The sequence below is a fragment of the Rhinolophus ferrumequinum genome, chromosome 12 (assembly GCF_004115265.2).
Source record: "Rhinolophus ferrumequinum isolate MPI-CBG mRhiFer1 chromosome 12, mRhiFer1_v1.p, whole genome shotgun sequence".
Taxonomy (NCBI): Eukaryota; Metazoa; Chordata; class Mammalia; order Chiroptera; family Rhinolophidae; genus Rhinolophus; species Rhinolophus ferrumequinum.
In genome coordinates, this window is record NC_046295.1 from 64694032 (window position 1) to 64718621 (window position 24590).

The window sequence follows — 24590 nt, forward strand, 5'->3', positions numbered from 1 at the left end:
TAAAGTATTTGTTACAAAAAAAAAAATCTTGCCAAAAACCATTACAATTTCTATGCATTGTGTAATATTCGGTGACGTCATTGTTGAGGTTTTGCATGTTGTTGTAGGGTGCTCTTTCATATGTGTGTTTGTGGTGTTTATGTGGAATTGTTAACCATTGCTGCTATCACTTATTGTAGTTAAACTGAAAAACTGTGCTCAGAGGCTGTGCCAGTCAACATTTTGTGTGACTTGTGGAAGTATGTACTTGTTTAATATTTTGAGCCAGCACTTAGTGGTTTCTACAGAAGGAAATATTGTAGTTGTCAAGTGGTGCCAACTTCAAAATCTTGTTTCCTATAGATAATTCCAGGTAACTTTTCTTGTATACTAGCCCCAACTCTTTGAAAGGGAAACATTTGCAAAAAGAGAAAGCAAGATTTCTGATCCCCCACCACCACCTTAAATATTTTTTTTCCTGGTACTTGAGCGCCTTACAGAGAACTCCAATAGAATGACAATGTAGCAGCATAATTTCCCGTAATCTGGATATTTTTAGGTTGAATAATGAAATAACAGAGGGCTATGACATACATACATTATTCCTGTTCATTATCATGGCTTAATGTTCGAATTACATTTAATAAGAATATTTTGTTTTTAAATTATGTATATATGGGACCATGGACACCTCAGTTCCCAAATATTAAATTTTAGATTCAGCATTTGCATGGACTTATTTAACATATTTGGTTGCTTCATGACCATCAAAATTTTTTCCCACCTGTCTTTAGTTTGGTTCCTAGTATTTCCATTTTGCCTCAACAATTCCAAACAAACTCTGAAAGTAAATAGAAAATTATTTCAGTGGATGAATTCTACTAAATAACTTGTAAAAATTCAACATGTGGGAAATGTCAATATACATTTATACTCTTAAAATGGAATACAAACTATCATAAAATCTTAAGAAAAGAAGGCTACTTCTTTAAAAGGCTTTTTGCACCAACATGCCAAAATTCCTCACTCCGTGCAGGGTTTCATTCTGTCTGTTCAATGGGTTTATAATTATAAGATTCCTTTAATAAAGGGATAAGCTAAATTACAGAGAGGCTTTTGCTGTGACTGTCCCAGATACATGGCGACAGCCAGTGCTGAATTTGGAAACATTGCTGCTGAAAATGCTGGTTTAATTCTAAGAATATTAAAACTAATTCATCAAGTCCCCTGCTACTTCTTTGCTTAAAGGAAAAGAAAGGCAGATTTTTAACTAGTGAGCCTTTTCTCCAGAATATGCTTTCAACATTTGCCCTTCAAGAGAGGTAATAAAGCAATAAAAGGAAATTCAATTATGCATATTCTAAAGAAGTTCTACCCTTGTCCACTGGCCTCCAGAGTGACACTAAAGTATTTCTTGATTCCTGCATTGGGAGTTTTCAGGCAAGGCCTTTGCACTTAGAATTTCTTTTATATTTTGGACACCAAAGATGATGGCATGATATATTCTGATGATTGACATTAACAGTTTCTTTTAGATAGCAGTGGGCACATTTATTTGAATCTTGCTCTTGGATTTATTCACCCCCTGTGGCTCTTCTGTACATTTTGTATGTCTGTCCTGAGGCCCTTAGCCTAGGGTGATTTTTTAATCGAATTATACATATATACTTATTAGGCGTCTAATTTATAGAGTCTGTTTCCACCTTGACTTTAAACTTTTTTTCACTGCTATCATTAGACATAGATTTGCTACATGAGCCCTTTGGTGAGCAATAGCTTGTACTTTTTTCATTGAATCTGAAGATGTAACTATAACCCTATAGGCTGAAACCTGGTGAGAGAATAACTGGAAGCATTTGGATTCAACAGAATCACTGTATATGACTCATTGATCTGTTGAAATGAGGAACTTTGGTGGTTTAATAGAATAAATACCGTATTCAACTTAAATAAGGTCTTCCATCTTTCTTACAAATTATAAGAATGAATTTTTAAGATTCCATTTACCACTTAGAAGTTAATTGGAAATAAAACGGTAAATTTATCAATCTAATCAGTATAATTTAATTCCAGGCATCTTTTTAGAAATATAATCACCACAATTAACGCTTAGAAAAAAATTTATTAAAAAAAAGATAGAACTGTTCTTTGAAGATGCATTTACTTTCCCCCCTATTTGATAGATTGTCATTTTTCACTTGTTTTTTAACTGATGTACATGAAAAAAGCACATGTGTGCCTGTTCACTCTAATCATATTAAAAATTCTCTTAAGCTGCTGCAGTTATAATTTGTGAAAAAAAGAGGAGAAAGCTGAATTGAAATGGAAGGAATTTTTTGTTAATATGTTAAAATGTGTGACTTTGATACTCTTGGTTAATTAATATTTGTAATAGATAGAACTTTTGTTAATGAGAGTATTTTCTTGGTTTCATTTTTATTTTGCTGCTCACTAATCTTTTACACGAAGATGTTTTCATCTTTATCAGCTCACTGTTTTTGCTTCATATTTGTCTGTGTACTTGTGCTCTAAATAAAATTCTAGTTTTATGTCCCAGTGGTTTATTCCATTGTGTGTATAATGTTTGCCTTTAATGTAAGTGTAATTTTCTATTGTTTTCAGTATTTGTTGGTACAGCCTAAACCTTATGGAAATGAGAAAAACAGGCCAATAAAATCAGCTAATGAGTGTCAGTGATGTCTCTATGAGAGCATGTTTTAATCACAATATTTTGTCTGTATTTGGGTATATGCAGTCTTCATTCATTTAATAAATGGTTTTCTGCAAAGCTGGCTGATTTTTGTAGCTACAACAAACAATTTAAAAACAAGCCATATAATGAAAAACAAAATTATCATGGTCACTCTGCATTAGCCTCATATACTCAGTGCATGCTGGACAAAGCAGTCCATGCCAAGGGTTTCTAACCACTGCGGATGGGGAGAGGTTGTGGAGGGAGAAGCCTTTCTACATGTGAGTGCTCAGAAACAGCCCGGGGGGAGGGAAGACACTTCAGGAAGGCTTCTACAGCTGAATTCATCGTATGCTTTCTGGAGCCCCAACCCCTCAAACCCTGTAAATGGAGCAGAATGCGCCACTGCAAACTCACTATCGGGAGCAGTATTGGCCAACTGTGCAGTTATACCACACGAAGTAGATGTCAGCTTCCAGACTTCCTCATGTTTAGGAAAATCTTTTTGGTCAGATATAATTCTCCATGTGCCATTCATTGCATTGAGCACATTTGACAATGTTCTTTGAGCAGAATAGGAATGGTTGTTCAAAATGATTATAATTAAATGTAAACTTCAGACATCTTTGTTGTGTCACTAAAATTATTTAATGAAGAAAAGCATAGTAAAACACCCGAAAATATAATGTTCTCTCTCACGGTCAAATCTTACGCAGAAATGCAAATGTAGTCCCTTTCCTATATATGAATAATCCACCAAACTCTTATAGAAAGCTGTATATTGCAAACAGAAATAATGACTATTTTTGTGTGATAATATTTTTAATGGTATTAAAGTTACTTTATAAATAGCTGTAACTTAGTTTATGTTTTCCAAGTACTTTAAGAAACAAGTTACTCATTTAAATTATGACAAATTTTACTTACCTGATAGAAGAATGTTAGCATTTAAGTTGAGTAATATTTAGCCTACAAGTCAGAAAATGGTTTTTTTATAGTTTTATTTATTTATTTATTTATAATCTTTTCCACGAAGATTTCAAGTGACTAAAATGGCTTATACATATAACATACTTGATGTTGGTGAAATGTCATCTGAAGAGATAATGTTAAAAGCACACATTGAATTTGGTGGCAAACATTTTCAGACTGAACTCTTATTCTTTAAAGCATTTTCTTTATTAAAATTTATAATCCTTTTTAAATATTAAGGCAATAAATATTCATTGTGAATAATTTGGCAAAAACTAATAAGATAGGAAGAAAAAATTGCAGGAATCTTACTACCATAAATAACTTTTTAACATTTTGGTGTTTTATTTTGAACTTTTTAAGCATAAATGTACAGGTGACCCTTAAACAAGGTACAGGGGGTAGGTGTGCCAATCCTGCCCAGTCAAAAATCAACATTTAAGTTTTAACTCTCAAAAAATTTACTAATAGTCTACTGTTGACTGGAAGCTTTACTGATAACATAGTCAATTAACACATATTTTGTATGTTATATATATTACATACTGTATTGTTACAATAAGGTAAGCTGGAGAAGAGAAACTGTTACTTTAAAAATCCAGAGAAAATACTTTACAGACTATACGTATTTATGGAAAAGCACCCGTGTGTGAGTGGACCCGTACAGTTCAAGCATGTGTTGTTCAAGGGTCAACTGTATTTTTAAAAATTGTAGTCAAACTATATTTACTGTTTTCTACATTTGTAAAAGATCTTTACCTTTGAGAGTGTGATTATTACATAGCTACATATTAAGTTTTCCATTGCATAGTAGTACCAAAATCTGTTTTATAATGCTTTTGTTGGATTGGATTTGTTTCCAGTTTTTCACTTTTATAAATATGCCTTCAGCATACCTTTTTATACATATCTCTAATGACACCCTTAGGATGAAGTTCTAAAAGAGGAATTCCTGGGTCAAATAAAAACATTTTATTTTTCCTACATACGCATTTCCAAAGTCTAAGTGATTTTTATAACTTGCAAAAATAATATATTGTAAAACATGTAAGTCCTTCAATATTTTTTTCTACTCTAGTGCAAGTTCCCCCATATCCTAGCCTACATTTAGAAATGGACCTTTTTGTATTTTTGCCAATCTGATAAATGAATTACATCTTATTTTGATTATAATATCTGATTATTGCTAATGCTTTTTGTCATGTGTATTTCTTCTATGAATAATTGCTTATCGTATTTTGGGTCCATTATCTTGGTTATCTTTTTCCAATTGATTTGTAGGAGCTTTTCATAGGAATTTTGCCACCTTATGTGTTGTGAGTATTTTATAGTAGGTCTGTTTATTGTCTTTTAAGATTTATTCAATGCAGAACTTTTGAATTTTTATGTCATTTGTGTTAATATATTTGTTTTATACCACTGGGTTGTGTCATACTCAGAAAGGCTTTCCTTACTCGCCAAATCATGAAAATTGTCTTCTTTATGGAAATAGCTTTTTGAAAAATGATCCATTTGGAAATCTGTTATTTGTGTGAGATATAAAATAGGAATCTAAATTTGCTTTTATTTTTGTTTTTCCAACTCAATAGCTTATTGCTCAAAGCATGTATTGAAGAGTCCATCCTTTCTCCAGCAATTTGATTTGGAGCCTTTATTATATAGTCAATTTGCATATTTACACAAATCTTTTCTGGATTCTCTTCTGTAGCGTTGATCTATTTGTCTATTTCTTTACCGGAACTTAAATTTTAAATTATTGCTGTGTTATAATACATGTTTATATCTTTCAGGGCAAGGCCTCCCAATTACTGTGTTCAAAATTGCCTTCCTTTTCTTATGCATTTTCCTAGATAAATTTTAGAATCAACCTGACAAGTAATAACAAAAAGGGGGATTTCAATTAGAATTACATTGCATTAAAAATTAAATTACATTGCATTAAAGAAATTAAATATCTTGATAATATTGAGCCTTCCCATCCAAGTACATGGTATAACTTTTTTTTTTATAACTCTTCATTTATTAGGTTTGTATATACATTTTTAACTTTAAGAAGTTTTGGAAAATTTTCTTAATGAATTATACAGTCAGAAAAGTGCACAAATCATTAGTGTATAGCTTGATTAATTTTTATGAAGCAAACACATGCTGTAACCACCACCCCGAGGCAGACATAGAGCATTACCCAGAAGCTTCCCTCATGTCCCGTCTCTGTTACGTTTCTAAGGTGACAATTGTATTACTTTACCATAGAGTCATTTCATCTGCTTTTGAATTATATAAATGAACTATTTCAACATACTCTATTGTGTCTAGCTTCTTTCACTTAACATTGTATTTTTGAAATTCATCTATAAATCATATAGTTCATTCCAGTAGTCCATTCCTTTTTGTTACTTTAAAATAATTCATTGTATTAATTGTGTTTACAATTTCACAGGCATTCTATTGTTTATGGACATGGAGTTGTTTCCAGTTTCGGGCTGTTTATTATTAATTATGCTTTTATGACCACTCATACATACATTTAATACACATGTACACATTTCCTTTGGGTATATATTCAAGTGTAGGATTGCGGGATCATAGAATATGTGTGTATATTCAACTTGAGTAGATATTGCCAATTAAGTCTCCAAAGTGGTTGTGCAAACTGACACTCCTACCAGCCGAGTACAGTGTTCTTATTGTTCTACATCCTGATTAACACTTGATGTTTATAGGTTTTGTTTTTCATTTTAGACATTTCAATGAGTGTGTTTTAATTTATATTTCCTAAAATATTAGTGATACTTCCTATTTTGTGCAGTGCTCATGCAAGTTCATCCATTTTTAATTGGACTATCTCCTACTTGATTTGGGAGGTATACGCACTTCGGATGTCCCACTGTCCCTTGCCTTTTCACCCTCTTAATGGTGCATTTTGATAAGTGTCTTTTTAATTTCAGTGAAACCCAATTTTAAATCTTTTACTTTTGGGGTAGTAATGTTGATGGCATGTTGAAAAATATGTAGCTACCCCAAAGTCACAAAAATGGTCTCCTATCTTTTTTGCTAGCAACTTTGTTTTGCCATTCACATTTAGGCCATGACACATTTAGAATTGTTTTTTGTTGTTTATGGTGTACGGTAGGCATTCAATTTGCTCATATTGTGCTAAGGATTTTTGTGTCTGTGTTTATGAGTTGTGTTGGCTTATAATTTTATTGTACTGTTCTTGTATTTTTATAGAAAAGTTTTGCTGATCTATAAGAGACACGGTGCTATTCCGTCTTTTTCTCTTTACTGGCAGAGTCTTTAGATTTGGCATTATTAGATCCTTAACTGTTAAAAGAATTTACTGATGAAATCCATCTGAACCTGAAAGGTTTTTTGTGATAAATTATAGATTCAATTACTTTAATGAGTGTAGGATTATTTAAATTTTTTATTTCTTGTTCAGTTTTGGTAAATTGTGGCTTTTCTAGATATTTGTCCATTTTATCTAAAATTTCAAATTTATTGGCATCAAGTGTTTCATATGTTTTTACTGACTTTTAAATATCTGCAGGATCTGTAGTGATAACCGTCTTTTCATTCCTGGTGTAGTAATTTGTGCCTTCTCTCTTTTATTCTTACACGTTTATTAATTTTGTTAGTCTTTTCAAATGCATCTCTTAGCATTATGTTGTCTGGGTTTGTGTGTGTGTGTGTGTGTGTGTGTGTGTGTGTGTGTGTGTGTGAATTTCTTTCCTATTTCATTGATTTCTGTTTTTATATGTATTGTTTCCTTCTTTTTACCTTTTGGCTATATTTGGAAATTATCTTTATAATTTCTTGGTACAGTTGGTATTCAACCATTCTTCTTTTGTAATCTCTGGATTTAATGCTATCATTTGCTCTATAGACACTGCAGTAATTTCATCCCACAACTTTGACTCGTTGTATTGTCATTATTCAGTTTGAAATATTTACCACTGACTTTTTCCAAAAATGATTCCCATTATTTTCCTTTCACCAAGGGTTTATTTAGAAGTATATAATTGTTTCATTGTCTATTAACAAAATGTTCTAGAATTCTCTCCCTTTCTCCTCTTCCCCTTTCCTTCTTTTTCCCTTTTCTTCCTGAACTATTCAGTTTCAAAGCTGTTGGTGGATGAGAGCAAAGTATGTGTGTTGAAGACGCTGATGGCTTAGAATGAGGCTTGAAGCCTGAAAAGGGTAAAGAGGGCATCTGCATAGGAGAACTGTCCAGTGAGGAGTGTAGGAAACTGACTGGGGCAAGAAATATATTTTAATAGGGAGTAATCTGGCAAGTGGTAATAGAGCTTGAACTGGGAAAGAAAGCATCCACTGGGGGTGGTAGCCAGGTATGTGATGGAGTAGCCTGAGCAGGGTAAGGAGGGCATCCATAGAAATAGTGGGAGGTACGGGGAGAAGCCCTACGTGAAAAGTCTGAGCCTTCCTGGAGTGAGTAGGGCTTCCATGCATGGGGGTGGCCTGGTGTGAGGTATCATAGCCCAAGAAGTGTGATGAGGGCTTCCTAGCATGTGATGTCAGAGTTTGGAGTGAGAAAGGTGGTGGTGGTTAAGAGGATGGCCCAGGACAGGGTGTCATATGTTGAGTGAATAAGGACATCTGTATGGGAGGCAGATCACAGCGAGGTGTCAGAGTCAAAGCAGGTGAGGAAAATCAAAACCCGAGGAACAGGACATAACTAAACAAAACACATGATGCTGAATTGGACCCCTTCCCACATACAGGATATTGTTGGGACGATTGACAAAACTTCAGTAGAAACAAGAGGTTTCCATTTTCAGTGTATAGTCTCTGTCCTGTGATAAAAATGAAATTATTTAAGGTCATATTGTTGAACATAATAGTTAAACTTAACCATCCTATCTTGCAGTGTGACTCTTTTCTATGCCTGTGCTGTATTGAAGTGATGGGGACGGGGCTGTGTTGCAAATAAGTCCTTTTTGTTGTTGTTAAAAACAAACAAACAAAAAAACAGTGAAACTATAGTGGTGGTCTAAATAAATCAGATTTAGTTTTCCTCACAAAAGGTTAATCCAAATACATTTGGGGGGCCAGGATATATGTTTCGTAAGGGGCTAATATTTAAATTGGATTCTTGATTGAGAACTATCCCTGTGGTACCTGATTCCTTTGACCCAGGTTCAAACCCTGGCCTGGGCACTTGCTGACCCGATCACTTGGGACAGCCCTGTACCTGGCACAGAGAGGGCATCGCAGTAAATATTGGATGAGTGATGAGTGAAGTTACTAAATGTACAAGGTTCCATTTCCTTATTTGTAAAATAGGTACAACAATAGGGTTGTACCTATTATCTTAAAGCTTATCTTAGAGCTTACAGATAATTTATATAACTCTTGGCATATAGTAAGCATTCAGATAGATGTAATAATAATAAATTTTATACTAGCATCCTTAATCTCAAGCGAGTCCCAGAAATAATGTTAGCTCGGTTTCTGAGGGTGATGAGAGGAACAAACCCACCTGACTCAGTTGCTTCAGATATAATTTCTAGCATTGTTTAAGAAATCTACATTTATTAAAGCAAATTGTGTGTTCACCAGTTCAACAGCAGACTTAAAGGGTTGAAGACACAGTCTCTTGAGCATACCAACCAATTGAAGAGAGATTCTGGACACAATTAGATTGCAGTTCCGTGGAATAATAAAGCAAATGTGAGACATAGTGAAGGAGAGAATGAGGAAGTTGGGTAGTGTGGGGAAGGATTATGTAGAAGTGAACTTGGAATTGGATTGGAAAAAAAGACGATTTGGATGGGTACAAAGATTATAGGGAGACTTCTCAGGATAATTTTGGGTGCCCTGGGTGGGGGTGGGTGCTGGGGACAGCAGGAGTCCCTCACCAGGAGCAGTGAAAGGTGAGGTGAGTGAGGTAAAGTGTAGCCAATTTGCAGACAATGGTAATTGTATTAACTTTATTTTGCTGTTTCTCAGCCTTTTTGTGCCTTGTTTGAATATAGAAACATTCCAGGGAGGAGAGTCGAACTATTAGATGAAGTACAGGTTGCCATTGTTTTTACTTTGAGGTAGTCTACCTTGATTTTATTTTCTCCCCTCCTAACACCACAATTTGAACAGTTTAAGCATGATTATAGTAGATTCCAGACAACGAAGAAGGCCAGCAAATGGTTATGGATCAATTATCTCTTTGGAAACTAATGCTTAAAGTGGATACATTGAGGAAAACCACTTTTCAGTTGAAGTAATCGGCAATTGCAATTTAAAATCTGTTTTCCTCTGACATTTGGATTCTTAGATAGCTGATGGGTTGTGGAATCAGGGTTTAAATATCATTCTCTTCAGTCATTTATGAAAAGAATTAAAGAAATAGCTAACACCATTTGATTAAAGCCTCCCCGGATGGCACATAAAGCAATTGAGACTGTATATTACTGAGAAATAACAGCTCTTCTTCATCTGCGAAGGGTAAAGAGAAAGGATGTGTTAACTTGTCTTCTCTTCTTTCAATCTTTTTGTTGTTACTGTTAATAGAAATGCTATTATTTCCAGTGAAAACTTTCGATAGAACGTTCTTTGTTTTTCTACATTCATTTCCCCCCTTTGTTGTTGGAATGTCTGCATTAGTGTATCCGTTAGTTTATATGGCAGAATTGTTGGCATCAAATGCAAAGTTACTGTATGGATTTCATGCTAGAAATGTCATTCCCTACTTTATTTATCCTAATAGAAGTATGCTTGATAGAAGTTTCATTTTTCTCTTCGGAGTCCTCTGTTATTTTACATGATCCCAAGATGTAATTCACTAAAGAAGGGAATGGCAAATTATTTTAATGCCTTTTATTTTTTCTGTTTCTAGCCTATTCTACTAAGCTCAACAAATTTCCTGTGTTTAATGTTAATGATGACTTGAATGATCTGTGTACCAGTGCAGTCAGCCCAAATACTACCAAAGCCACGCGGTATGCCCTGAATGTGTGGCGGTATTGGTGCATGACCAATGGGCTCAAAGATCACACGGACATCACCAAGGTAAGAAACTCTTGAGTTTACTTCTGCTTTCAGCCAGCTTCACCGAGCTACAAGTGGCAGGCACTGTGGGGAACACAGAAGAGTTGCTTTCTGCCTGGAGAAACTTTGAAAGAACATAACATAGAAAAATAGCCATAGTACAAAGCAGAATGTAATAAGTGTTCTATGAATTTACAAATCAGAAATGCCAAAAAAAATTCAGTTGGGTACATTTCAGTTTGGTGACACTAACGAAGTCACTGATATGTCAGCTGTATTTTGAGAGAGAGGTAGAATTTCAACAGAATTGGATGAAGACAGGCAGGCATCTTCTATAGGCTGAGGGATGTGAAGACGAGTAAGATTTGGAGGGATAGACTCACTTGCCTGTAGCAGAGGCTTCATATATGAGATTAATGGACATAAAACTAGATTGTGATACCCCTTAAATGCTATGCTGAAATCTTGTGGATGTTGGGAAACCATTGAAATTTTGTTTTGTTTTTGTTTTTGTTTGTAAGGAGAGATCTTATTTGAAGGATTATTCCGGGGACAGTAGGGAAGGGACTATTACAATAGGAAAAATGCTTCAACCATAAGATCTGCAAGCGTCTTAAGGCTTAGGCACAAGGGAAACCACTCAAGTTCTTTGAATGGGAAGAAACATAATGAAAGTGATATTTGAGAGAAATTAATTGGAAGTGATGAACAAAACTTTATTTAATATCCTTGGTCCTCGATTTCCCCAGTTGTAAAATAAGTTCCGAAAAATCTCTTCCAACTTGAAATGTTTGAGGTTTGTGAAGGGAAGGAAAAATTCTTAGACATGTAGAAACAGAAGAGAAAGGTGTTGTATTTGTATTTGGATATATTGAGTCTAAATCAGATAGCTATCCACCTAAACATGTCCAACGTTTAAGAATGTGGCATATAAAACATGGAGCTATGTTAAAGCTGGAAGTATAAATTTAAAGGTCTTGCAAATAATAAAGGTCATAATTGAAGCCCATGGGCAGGTGACATCTCCAAGTGTGGGTGATGTGTTGAGGGCATAAGAGACAAAATAGGAAATTCAGGTTTCTCCGTCTGGCAGCATGGTGCACTAGATACTGCAAAGGGCCTTTCTGATGTACTTGGCCAAAGAAAGGAAACCATCCACAGGGCCAAAGAAAAAAAAAAGGACAGCTGAAACTGGAGCTGTAAGCAGTAAGCACATGTGAAAGGCAGGGCTCTACCTGAGGGCATATTTTGACAACACTGTTAAGGAAGAGAAGAGACAGGTATGTGAACTGAAGAATCCTTGATTGAGGAGAGGACCCTGAAAAGGGCCTGAAGGAGTTCTAGGTCAGTAGCGTCTCCTGGCTCTGCAGAGGCATATGCTAGTAGTCTTTGAAGGAAACCATCCAGAATATAGGTGCTCAGGTTTTGGGCAGATTAAGATCAACTAAATATGTACTCATTTAAAAAAATAACACCACAAGCCACTCCAGGAAATAAATCACCACAAGTGAGAATGAATCTAAACAACAAATAATAGGTTTAGACACCCAGGACTTTAGATAGTGGATTATAGGCTAAGTATGTATGAAATGTTTATAGAAATGAAAAGAATTACAGGTGACCTTTGAATGAACAACGTGAGTGTTAGGGGCATGACCACTGTGCAGTCAGAAATCTACATATAAAAACTCTAGTCAGCCCTCCCCATATGTGGATTCCCAACTGTGGATCGAAAATACTGTAAAAAATGTACAAGCTAAAATACTAATCAAAATGATCCAGCAGATTTGAAAATAAATTAAAATTTCTACTTATGGCCGTAAGGGAATAAAAAGTTCCAGCTGTAACAACTAGAAAACTGAGCACAATATACCGTGTTTCCCCAAAAATAAGACCTAGCGGGACCATCAGCTCTAATGCGTCTTTTGGAGCAAAAAGTAATATAAAGACCCAGTATTCTATTCTATTACATTATATTACATTACATTATAGCCGGTATTATATTATATTATATTATATTATATTATATTATATTATATTATATTATATTATATTATATTACATTATGTTACATTACATTACATTATAAAGATCCAGTCTTATAGTAAAATGAGACCGGGTCGTATATTAATTTTTGCTCCAGAAGACGCATTAGAGCTGATTGTCCAGCTAGGTCTTATTTTCTGGGAAACATGGTATGAAACATTCTTTGGACAGGACAGGCAGCACAGGACTTGATTGATCCCTAAGAGAAAGGTAACAAATGAGATGAGTGCCATCATCTCTCAGGCTTTCTGCCTGGAGGCAATTTCTGAACTGCAGTGAAGGAAGGGGAACCAAACAGAGCCTGGCAGTCTTGCTGAGTTGAGGGGAGACAGAGACCAGAGTTTAAGGAGGCAGAGGAAATGAGGACACTAGAAAGCAGTCCCAACGTTCATTGAAGAAGTTTGACAAATCCAGAATTCGACAATGTAAAATCCACAATTTCGAGCATCCAATCAAATACTACTCCTCATAGGGTAATGGGAACATGTGACCCATAACCAGGAGAAAACTCAGTCAAGTCTTTCACTTCTAGCCAATTTGGAAGGCCAGATTTACCCTCCTGCCTGAAACAACCAAAATGCAGACAAATGATATAAACAACATTTTGCAAGGTACTCTATAATGCACAAGAAAGGACAGTGATCTCTGAGAACCAGGGAACAATGTGAGCCTTACGAGCGCTGCCCTGAGAGATTTCCCAGAGTTCTGGTGCAGGGAGGGAGAATGAAGGCAGAGCTCAGCTGACGTGCTGAGTTGAGGAAATGGAGCTGAGAGTCCAGAGAGAGCAAGGTGGTTAGAACTGTCATGACAGCATATTCGAAGGTAGAGAGCTACACCTGAGAGAAAGGAAGACAGTTTCCCTCAGATATTTAGCTGAGTACTGATCAACATATGCATATGAGGAAATCACCTAAGACTTGCAAAAAAACACCTGAAAGAATTAAAGGTATCGGTTCCTGGAAATATTACCTGTTCCCACCAGCCAGACTGGAAAAATCTCGGGATTCATGGGGCAGAGTACTCAGAAAGGTCTTGCATCAGACTTGGAGAATAATTAACTCTAGAATGAGCTCTGCCCTAATCCCACACATCAAATCTTAAAAGCAAGACTCAGGTACATGAAAAAGTGGTAAACATCACTAACCATCAAGGAAATGCAATTTAAAACCACAATGAGATATCACCTCACACCTGTAAGAATGGCTATTACCAAAAAGACAAAAAATAACAAGTATTAGGATGTGGAGAAAAAGGAACCCTTGTGCAGTGTAAATTGGTACAGTCATTATGGAAAACAGTATGGAGGTGGCTCAAAAAATTAAACATAAAACTACCATACAACCCAGCAATTCCACTTCTGGGCATTTATCTGGAGGAAGTGAAAATGCTAACTCCAAAAGATATATGCATCACCCATGTTCATTTAAGCATTATTTACAATAGCCAAGACTCGGAAGCAACCTAGGTGTCCATAGATGGATGAATGGATTGTGGTATATATATACAATGGAATATTATTCAGCCATAAAAAATGAATGCAATCTTGCCATTTGCAACAACATAGATAGAGCTTGAAGGCATTATGCTAAGTGAAATAAGTCAGACACAGAAAGACAAATACTGTATGATCTCACTTATATGTGGAATCTTTTTTTTTTAATGAACTTATAGATACAGAGAACAGATTGGTCACTGTTAGAGGCAGGGGGATGGGCAAAATGCGTGAAGATGGTCAAAAGACCTGAGGATGTAATATACAGCTTGGTGACTATCGTTAATGATACTGTGTTGTACTCGTGTATTTGAAAGTTGCTAAGAGAATAAATTTTAAAAGTTCTCATCACAAGAAAAAAATTTTTTAACTATATGTGGTGGTGGATGTCAACTAGACTTACTGTGATCATTTGTATAATATATACAAATACCAAATCATTATCTTGTACACTTGAAACTAATATAATACATATATAAATTATATCTCATTTTTTAAAGTAAATTTAAAAAGCAAGATCCAAAAGGATCAAATGGTTTTCAAGGAACTGTTAACAAGCTTAAGAATATTTATTTATATGAATATAAAATGATCCAGAACCCAAGAAATAAAATTCACAATGTCTGGCAACTAAACAAAAGTTATCAGACATGCAAAGAAGCAAGAAAACATATCCCTGATCTTGCTCCCCAGCATATGTCATCAGTTTGGCTCAAATATAGGTTTTACATTCTAAACTCACCCTTTTGCAAATCAAATTCACCTTAGGGAAGACAATAAAGGTAAGTAACACAATAATGTCATTTTTTTCGTGTTTTTATTTGTAGTTCCTTATGCGATGAGGCGAGCCGTACTGACTAGCACTCAACAGGTGACCAATTGATACATACACATACATTAATTTGATCAATACATTGTAAACAGATTGCTGTCAATTGGCAGTCTGCCATGACTTTAAATCACAAGTTACTTACAGAAAAAAACTCTTTCTTATAAATTTACAAATTCAAGGTAAGTTAAATGTCGATATAAATGAAGCTGGTCTAGACAGTATCCATTTAGGAAAAAATAGAATTGTTCCGATTTTACATACTTTGTTACATACCATATACAATGAGAAAGACACTGCATCTCATCAACACATTTTCATTTTACTCTGATTGTGATAATGTTAGTAAGCATTTTACAGGTTTTGCACTCCAAATTCATCCTTTTGCAGATCAAATTTTTCCACAAAAATGTTTTCTTAATCTTTGTAATAAAAATAAATCCAATGTTAAATTATTGTTAAAATTAAACATTTTATTGCACGTATTTAATAATAAACATAAAATATTTATTTAACATCAGAAATATTTACTTACTATAGCTTCATTTATAACAGTTCTACCATTGCTCATGGTAATTTCATATACATATTCATAAAATAATTATGAAAATCTGTAGGAGTAATAGTTGCAACGGAATGATTAATATAATAACATCTACTAAATGTTCATGGCTTGATGGATCAGCCAAAATATGTCTTGCGCAGAACTTAATTTTTGAAAAACTTCTTCAATGGAGTTCATCATTGGAGAGTATGGTGGCAGAAATAATAAAGTGTGTCTTGTCTGACCAACAAGATCATGTACTTCCTGGGTTTTGTGGGGGCTTACATTGTCCAAAACAAACCACACTTCCTCCAGATTATCTTCATCCAATTTCTGCAATAATCTGAAGAAATTCACAAAAAAATATTTGAAGTAACCATTGAATGTGCAGTTACTTCTTGCCACACTATTCCCTGAATGTTTATTGCTGCAATTGAGAAACATTGCATCCTCTAACCGTTGGCATGGTCACACGACCTGGTGTATTAACTTTTTATTGCACCTTAGTTTTTCAAAAATTTAGTTCTGCGCAAGAAATATTTTGGCTGATCCATAAACTATGAACATTTAGTCGATGTTACTAATCATTCTGTTGCAACTATTACTCCTACAGATTATCATAATTATGAGTATCTGTATGAAATTACCACAAGCAGTAGCAGGAGAACCATTATAAATGAAGCTACATATAAGTAATAAGTATTTGTACATATTTTGTACATATACAGATTCCATAAGATGTACATATTTTGATTCCATTAAGACGTTTTTATATAAATCCAGAATATTTTTTTCAGACCCTGTAAATGGATACAGCATCACCTACCGAATCAAATTCCGGAAGTCCACTGCCAACACATTTGTGCCGGTGAATGCAAGTCACATTGTTGGAATCATCCAGATCCAGATCAAGAAACCCCATTGTTCGACATAATAATTCACCTATATACAATCGTATCAGCAATGATAAACAAAAAATAATGTTTTAGGGGCTGGCCCGGTGGCTCAGGCAGTTGGAGCTCCGTGCTCCTAACTCCAAAGGCTGCCGGTTCGATTCCCACATGGGCCAGTGGGCTCTCAACCACAATTCCTCAACTCCCACAAGGGATGGTGGGCAGCGCCCCCTGCAACTAAGATTGAACACGGCACCTTGAGCTGAGCTGCCGCTGAGCTCCCAGATGGCTCAGTTGGTTGGAGCGCATCCTCTCAACCACAAGGTTGCCGGTTCCACTCCCACAAGGGATGGTGGGCTGCGCCCCCGCAACTAGCAATGGCAACTGGACCTGGAGCTGAGCTGCGTCCTCCACAGCTAAGACTGAAAGGACAACAACTTGACCTGGAAAAAAGTCCTGGAAGTACACACTGTTCCCCAATAAAGTCCTGTTCCCCTTCCCCAATAAAAATCTTTAAAAAAAAGTAACGTTTCAATAAAATGTTATGAAGATGGTAGAACGGTGAAATCTGAAATCTTTGGGATTAATTAAAATATGGCAAAGTCCATTATTAATCAGTATAACAAAAATGGTGGTATATTGATAGAAAAAAACACGGTGGTTAGAGGAATATGAAATTAAATGCATCACTGTTGATTGAAATTGACGAAATAATTGAGGAAAATCCATGCATAACTTTAAAGGGAATTTGTGACAAGATCCTCAAATCTGAACATGGGGAATTAAGCCTAAATTCCATTAGGAATGGACTGAAACAATTACGGATCATCTTAAAGTATGCATCACTATAAATTGATCATCAACACAGAGAACAATTGAGATGCACAAAGTGTACGCATTGAGTTTTTCTCCAAAAGACCCCAAAGCAAGACAAAAAATAATATTCATTGATGAATTGGTATTTAATTGCCATCTTCAGCGAAAGAAGGTGTGATAGAAAGTTAATACACCAGCTCGTGTGAATGTGCCAACGGGTAGAGGATGAAATGTTTCTCTAATTGCAGCAATAAACATTCAGGGAACGGTGTAGCATGAAGTAATTGCACATTCTATGGTTCCTTCAAATATTTTTTTGCAAATTTCTTCAGAGATTATTGCAGAACTTGGATGAAGATAATCTGGAGGAAGTGTGGTTTGTTTTGGACAATGTAAGCCTCCACAAAACCCAGGAAGTATCGTGATCTTGTAGGTCGGACAAGACACCCTTTATTATTTCTACCACCATACTCTCCAATGATGAACCCCATTGAAGAAGTTTTTTCAAAAATTAAGTTCTGCGCAAGACATATTTTGGCTGATCCATCAAACTTAGAACATTTAGTAGATGTTATTAATCATTCCATTGCAACTATTACTCCTACAGATTTTCATAATTATTTTATGAATATATATATATGAAATTACCATGAGCAGCGGCAGGAGAACTGTTATAAGTGAAGCTCTATAGTAAGCGGTGGCCGGTTAGCTCAGTTGATTAGAGCGTGGTGCTAATAACACCAAGGTTGCCAGTTTGATCCCCGCATGGGCCACTGTGAGCTGTGCCCTCCTTAAAATAAATAAATAAATAAATAAACAAAATAAAGGAGAATTATTTTAGGAAAAAGTAGGGTTTTTTTTAAAAGCAAAGCTATAGTAATAAGTATTTCTGATGTTAAATAAGTATTTTATGTTTATTGTTAAATACATGCAATAAAATGTTTAATTTTAACAATAACATTGGATTTATTTTTATTACAAAGATTAAGAAAACATTTTTGTGGAAAAATTTGATCTGCAAAAGGATAAATTTGATTTGCAAAAAGGTAAACTTGATTTGCAAAAGGGTGAATTTGGAGTGCAAAACCGGTAAACTCTTATAAAAATTCAAAAAAAAAAAAAAAAAAGAAAGAAAGCACATCCCTTAAAGAACGAATCAATTAAAACCAACCCTGAACTGAGATGGTTTTTAGAATTAGTAGACAGGGCATTAAACAGTTACCATAAAGAAGATAGACAAAAAGCCAATAAGCACATGAAAAGATGCTCAACTTCATTAGACATCAGGAAAATGCAAATCTCAACCACAGGTGATTCCACTTCATATCTAGTAGGAAGGGAAGATTAGAATAAAAAAGGCACAACAGACAGTAACAAGTGTTAATTGAGGATGTAGAGAAACTGGAACCCTCATAGCTTCTGATGGGAATGTAAAATGATGCAGCCACTTTGGAAATAGTCTGGCAGTTCCCCAAAAGTTAAATATAGAGTTACTCTATCACCCAGCAATTCCACTCCTGTATACCCAAGAAAATTAAAAACATATGCAAAAACTTATACACAAATACTCACTGTAGCATTATTCACAATAGCCAAAATGTAGAAATTACCCAAAGGCCCATCAACAGGCTAATGAATAAACAACATGTGGTATATCCATACAATAGAATATTATTTGGCAATAAAAAGAAGTGAACTACTGATACATGCTTACAGCATGGATGAACCTTGAAAATGTTATGCTAAGTGAAATAAGTCAGGCACAAAAGGACAAATAGGTATGATTCCACTTATGTAAAGTACCTAGAATAGGCAAGTTCATAGAGACAAAAAGTAGAATAGACGCTACCAGGGGCTGTGGGTGGAAGAAATGTAGAGTTATTGTTTAATGAGTACAGTTTCTGTTTGGAATAATAAAACGTTCTGGAAATGAATACTAATGATGGTTACACAACATTGTGAATGTACTTAATACCACTGAATTGTTCACTTATAAGTGGTTAAGATGGTAAATTTTATGATATACATATATAACCACAATAAAAAAACAAATAATAAAATGTAACTATTTCACCTTCATCAATGCCTGATTTTTAAATTCACCTGTTCTCACAGACCCCCATCACCATTTCTTCAGCCTCACTTAACCTTAACCTTTTCTAGGCCAGAGGGTCTTATCTTCCAGACTTCTGAACTCACTGTGGAGACAGTTGTCTGTTACTGGGAACCTTTACATTTCCCTGTAGCAATCCATGGAGAAGCCTCATTTCTCCACTCCCTCCGTGGCTTCGATAGCATATACATCCCAGGTGATGAAAATGTCTCAACTGTCCAGTAGAGTGCGCTTTCTCACTAGTATTTCTTAGTTTCCTCTGTTATCTAGAGGAATAATGGGTGAGGAAGAAGATATATTTCAGTCCTCTGTAATCTACTCACATGGGTCACTCAAATATTTTCAATAATAAATTCTTAATGGGGAGGCCAGGTGGCTCAGTTGGTTAGAGTGCAAGCTCTGAACAACGGGGTTGCCAGTTTAATTGCCACATGGGCCAGTGAGCTGCGCCCTCCACAACTAGATGGAAGGACAGTGACTTGGAGCTGATGGGCCCTGTAGAAACACACTGTTTCCCAATAAAAAAAATTTTTTTTAAATGATGCCAGTATCTTAGAGAATTAGCCAATATTTAGTTAGAAGAAGAAATTGTGGTATCAAGGTGCATACTCTTTAACCTCACTTTCTTTAGCCTCAATGCAAGATATTTTTAGTCTAGATGTGTCTTTAAAGATAGATATACTGGCAGCACACAAGGTGGGTAACAGCGCTTGATCATGATTTAGCAGCTGGTGAGCCTCATATCTATCTAGTTGTTTAAGGAAGAAAGCAAGGAGTCAGTTCAGACTTCCAAATGTCATCTAAATAAGCAGAGTATGCATTGCCAGTCTCACTCTACACTCCATAGTCTATTGTGTGTGTTCAACTCAGTGTTTTTTCCTTCACAAGTGTGACCTAATTCTCCCTTATCCATCTCCCTCAAGGTTGCTATCTCATCAATTTCTATATTCTTTAGACTCACTCAGAAAATAGAGCATCTTGAAATTCAATACCTATCTTTCTGCATAAAGCAAAATTTGGTAACTGTCAAAATGAAGTCATTTTTGTTGTCAGCAGTGGTTACTTCAAGGTTCATTTTGTTTTCCTTAATAATAGAGTACTTGTAGTTCATAAGCATTTTCTCTGCTTTCTTCATCCCCCTAGACGAGATTATTATAAGGGGGAGCTTGGTTTTACTTGTCTTAAAACTTGATCAAGTTTCAAGGATTACTGCGTAGTACCAGAATTTTGGAATTTGCCTAACAAGTCAGTTTTTTTCTTATTTTCTTTCCCACGTGGACTCACCTGCCCTGTGAGAAAGCTCTTACTTCTCTTTGGTCATTTTTATATCAAGGAAACCAAGTGTATAGTGAATTTTGAGATGATAAATCCATTCAGAGTAGCTAATGAAGGACTATAGTTTCTTGCAATGACGTTGTAACAAATTGAAGACCTTGGTAACCTGGAGTAATAATCACCAAGCAAAACTCAGTCTGAGAAAACTAAGGAGGCAGCCAATGTGGGCCATAATGAAAGGTTTCTTGTGTGCAAACAATAAAATTTTTAAAAATTTCTCCAGGAATTGCTTTTGCTGTGATTTTATGTTGAAACTTGTGATATTCTGTGTAAATCAGAAAAATGTTCTGCATCGTAAGTCAAGTGGTTCCCCTGACTCCAAGGCTAATTCGTTGATTTAACCCATGTTTACCAGTTCATTGGGAGTCAATGATATAGTTCAGGCCTTCTGTTATGTGATGAAGACCCAGTCGTGTGTAAGACGTACTTCTTGCCTTTAAGGAGCTTTCAGTCCACTTTGAGAGACAGATATATAAATAGATAAAAGGCTGTGTGATATGGAGAGGGCCATAATAAAATTTAAATTAAGGTCCCAGGTGAGAGAGTAATTTTGCTTAGGGAAGCTGGAGAAGCCTTTATATAGAAGGCAGAATTTGAGCTAGATCTGAAATAATGAATAGAGATTTTCCAAATAGAAAAGGTTAGAATAAAAAGCATTCTAGGCAGAGGAAGCAGCATGTGCAAAGACTTAGAAGCATAAAACGGCCTTGTGGTTTCTGTGAATGGCACAGAGTTCACCGAGGCTGGAAATAGAGTACAAAAAGAACAGACTGTTAAGCTAGAAAAATAGGGTGTGTGCCAGTTATCTATCACTGTGTAACAAACTACCCCAAAACTTAGTGGCTTAAAGCAATATTCAGTTTATTTGCTCATGATTCTAAGGGCTGTGCTCAGCTGGGTGGTTTTTCTACTGGTCTTACTTGGGATACTCATGTGGGTGCAGTCATCTGGATATTATTAATAGATGGGAGATAGCTTGTCTCTGCTTCATGTTCCCATGGTCTAACGAGGCTTCCTTACATGGCAACATCACGTACTACAACAAAAGCAGAACCTGTAAAAACCTATTAAGTCAAAAGCAGATGAAAGCAAAATCTCTTGAGGCCAAGACTTGGAATTCACACATCGTCACTTAGGCCACATTTTATTAGTCAGAATAAGACATGGCCAGCCCAGATTCCAAGGGTGGAAAATAGATTCTGCCTCTTGATGGGAGGAGGAGCAAAGTCATGTTGCAAAGGGGTGTGGGAACACAGAAAGAGAGGAATTGATATGGCTATTTTTGCAAACAGTCTATCACAGAGTGGAGCCAGATTGCAAAGAGTTGCAAACAAGGTAAACAGTTTGGAATTTATCCTAAGGGCAACAGGAAGCTATCAGAGGTTAGTTTTTGTTTGTTTTGTTTTTAAGTACTAAGGTAATAAATAAGATTGCTGCTCAGAACCCCTTATTTAGGAACCATTCCTCTCTTACAACCCCCAAAGTTATTACAGAAGCCATCATGATAGTACGATGGCCCATCTTTTGGTCAGTTGTTTGGATCAGGAGTGGGCCATTCAGAATCCTTCCTTGGATTTTTTTCTACAGATAATGAGAGTTGGTCTCTTGCTAATACCTGAAGTCTACACCTGTAAACCTTGGGGAGTGCTAGGTGGCTGTGTTTGGAGCTATGTAAAGAAAGCTGCTCTGCACAGAGAAGCAGAGATGAGAGAGGAAGTCCTGATGTCTTTGGAGTCCACTAATTCCGATGTCCCTTTTGCCTAGGCTTGTTCAACTTTGGTCTGTCTCTCGCAACCAAATTAGTCCCAACTAATACAAAGAGAAATTAACACCTGCACGTAGGGAGTTGCAAGTGACAAAAATCTGAAACCAGCTGAGTATGGGTCTCATGGTTATTAGGAAGTTATTTTAACTGATTTTTACTGGTATGTAAGAAAGCTGTTGCTTTTTATATATTGTATATAGCTACCCTACTCTTCCTGATGGCTTTTCAGCTGAATCTCTCGGAGTTTCTTAGATCAAAGATCAGCTTATCAGAAAACAATTATATTTTGTCCTTTTCCTTTCCTGTATACTATATAAATATGTGTGTGTGATTTCTTTTTTTTTTGTCTTCCTGGTTGGCTAGAACCTCCAGAAGAGTGTTATATAATAGCAATGATATTCAGCATGCCCTTCCTATTTCTGACTTTATACAAAAAGATTCTAATGTTTTCATCTTGGGTATAATTTTTATAGTTCTTATCTGTAAAATACTCTTCATCATAGTAAGAGGATTATTTTTCCCAATCTACACTTAACGTGAATTTTTAAAAATTTGAAATGGAGATCACATTCTTTCAAATAAAGTTTTAGTATTTATCAAATTCATGGTATTTCTCCTTAATATGTGAATAAGCCAATTATATTAAAATATTTATGAACTTTGAATCATTCTTACACTCTGATATAGTATTGTCTTGATGTAGAATTGCTTTCTTGTAGTCTTAAATGTGATTTGATAATAGAGGCAGTCCTTATTTTGCGAGGTACCATGTGCATATCAGAGCCATGTCCTTGCTTTGCACGGTTCCAATGTGTACACATTTTATTTAACATGGTACTGTGCAAAACGAAAATTGCCTCTATTTTACTTAGGGAAGTTTACATTTATATTCATATACTTTTTCTTTTTTGGTATAATATCTGTCAGATTTGGATTAGAAAAAAATGAAGAACCTTTCTTTTTCCTCTACTCCAAAACTGTTTAAATACAAAAGAAAAGCTGGATCAACTTCACAGAGCCATCTCTGTAGGAGTGATTTACATCTTATACAATCAGTTCACTCTCTGCTCTTGTTTGGGGCTACTCAGATCTTTTACCTCTTATTGAACCAACTTGGGTAATTTAAATTTTGCCAGAAAATTGTTGAGGTTGTCGAGATTTTCAAATTAATATGCATAAAGTATATGGTATTTTTCCATATTCTTATATCTATTCATTTTCTGTAGTTATAGTCATTCTCATTCCTAGTATTGTTTAAAAATGTATTTCCTTTCCTCTTCTTTCTCTCTCTCTTTCTAGAAGTTTGTCAACTTTATAGGTCTTTTCAAAGATTACATATTTTCATTTTTTATTCCAATTTATACATTTTCTAGCTCATTAATTTATGTTTCACTTTTATTGATTCAATCTACTATTTTTGAGTTTGACTTACTTTTCCGAGCTTTTTGAATTGAATAATGTTTGCTTATTTTCAATAAAATTTGTAACACAGTCATTCAAGACTATGACGGTGCTGGAGTGTTAAAGGCAACATCTCATACATTTTGATGTGGAATATATTCAGTTTGGTTCATTTTAAATCTGTAATTCCGTTTTTGTTTTCTCTTTGACCCAAGGGCTATCAGAAGAATAAATCTTACCTGTACAGTTTCTACCTTTAAGACTTTTTTTTTCTTGAGACTTGCTTTTTGTCCTAGAATGCATATTCAGCCTGAATTTACTATGAGCAAGATCTGGTTTTTCTCTCTATAGCTCCCTCTTGAAAATAAAGCTTTCTTACCAGCCAAGCATCCTTCTCCTCCTACCATACCCAAATAAGGAGCTCTCTCTAATTGTCAGTCTATTCATTAAGTTTTTCATATCTTTTGAACAAATACTGATATCTAAAGCCTATGGATCATTAAGCCAGAGATATTTCCAGACCTATCCAAAGAAATTCAAGTGAAAATTCAAGGATCATTAACCTGCTATGCAAAGTGGACTTATCAGTCATTTTTCTTTACAGCACAATGTTTAGTGCCAGCAGCACCAAACAATATGTGCAGATACCAAGGAAATTAATGTTGGAATGATTCCGAATTTGATTAGTTCAGGAATTCTTCAGAGAGG

General features: G+C 35.3%; 1 protein-coding gene across 6 annotated transcripts in view; it reads left to right on the forward strand.

Annotated features, from left to right (window-relative positions):
- The window catches only part of KIAA1958 (KIAA1958 ortholog), a 160241-nt gene that overhangs the window by 100015 nt on the left and 35636 nt on the right, over positions 1-24590 (forward strand). For 4 of the 6 annotated variants that reach the window (XM_033122284.1, XM_033122287.1, XM_033122281.1 and 1 more), the window contains one exon: positions 10497-10669. In XM_033122284.1, coding sequence (XP_032978175.1) covers positions 10497-10669 — 173 coding nt within the window. Of the gene's footprint in view, positions 1-10496; positions 10670-16356; positions 16633-24590 lie in introns of those variants that run through there. The other 2 variants (XM_033122286.1, XM_033122280.1) reach the window with 2 other exon arrangements.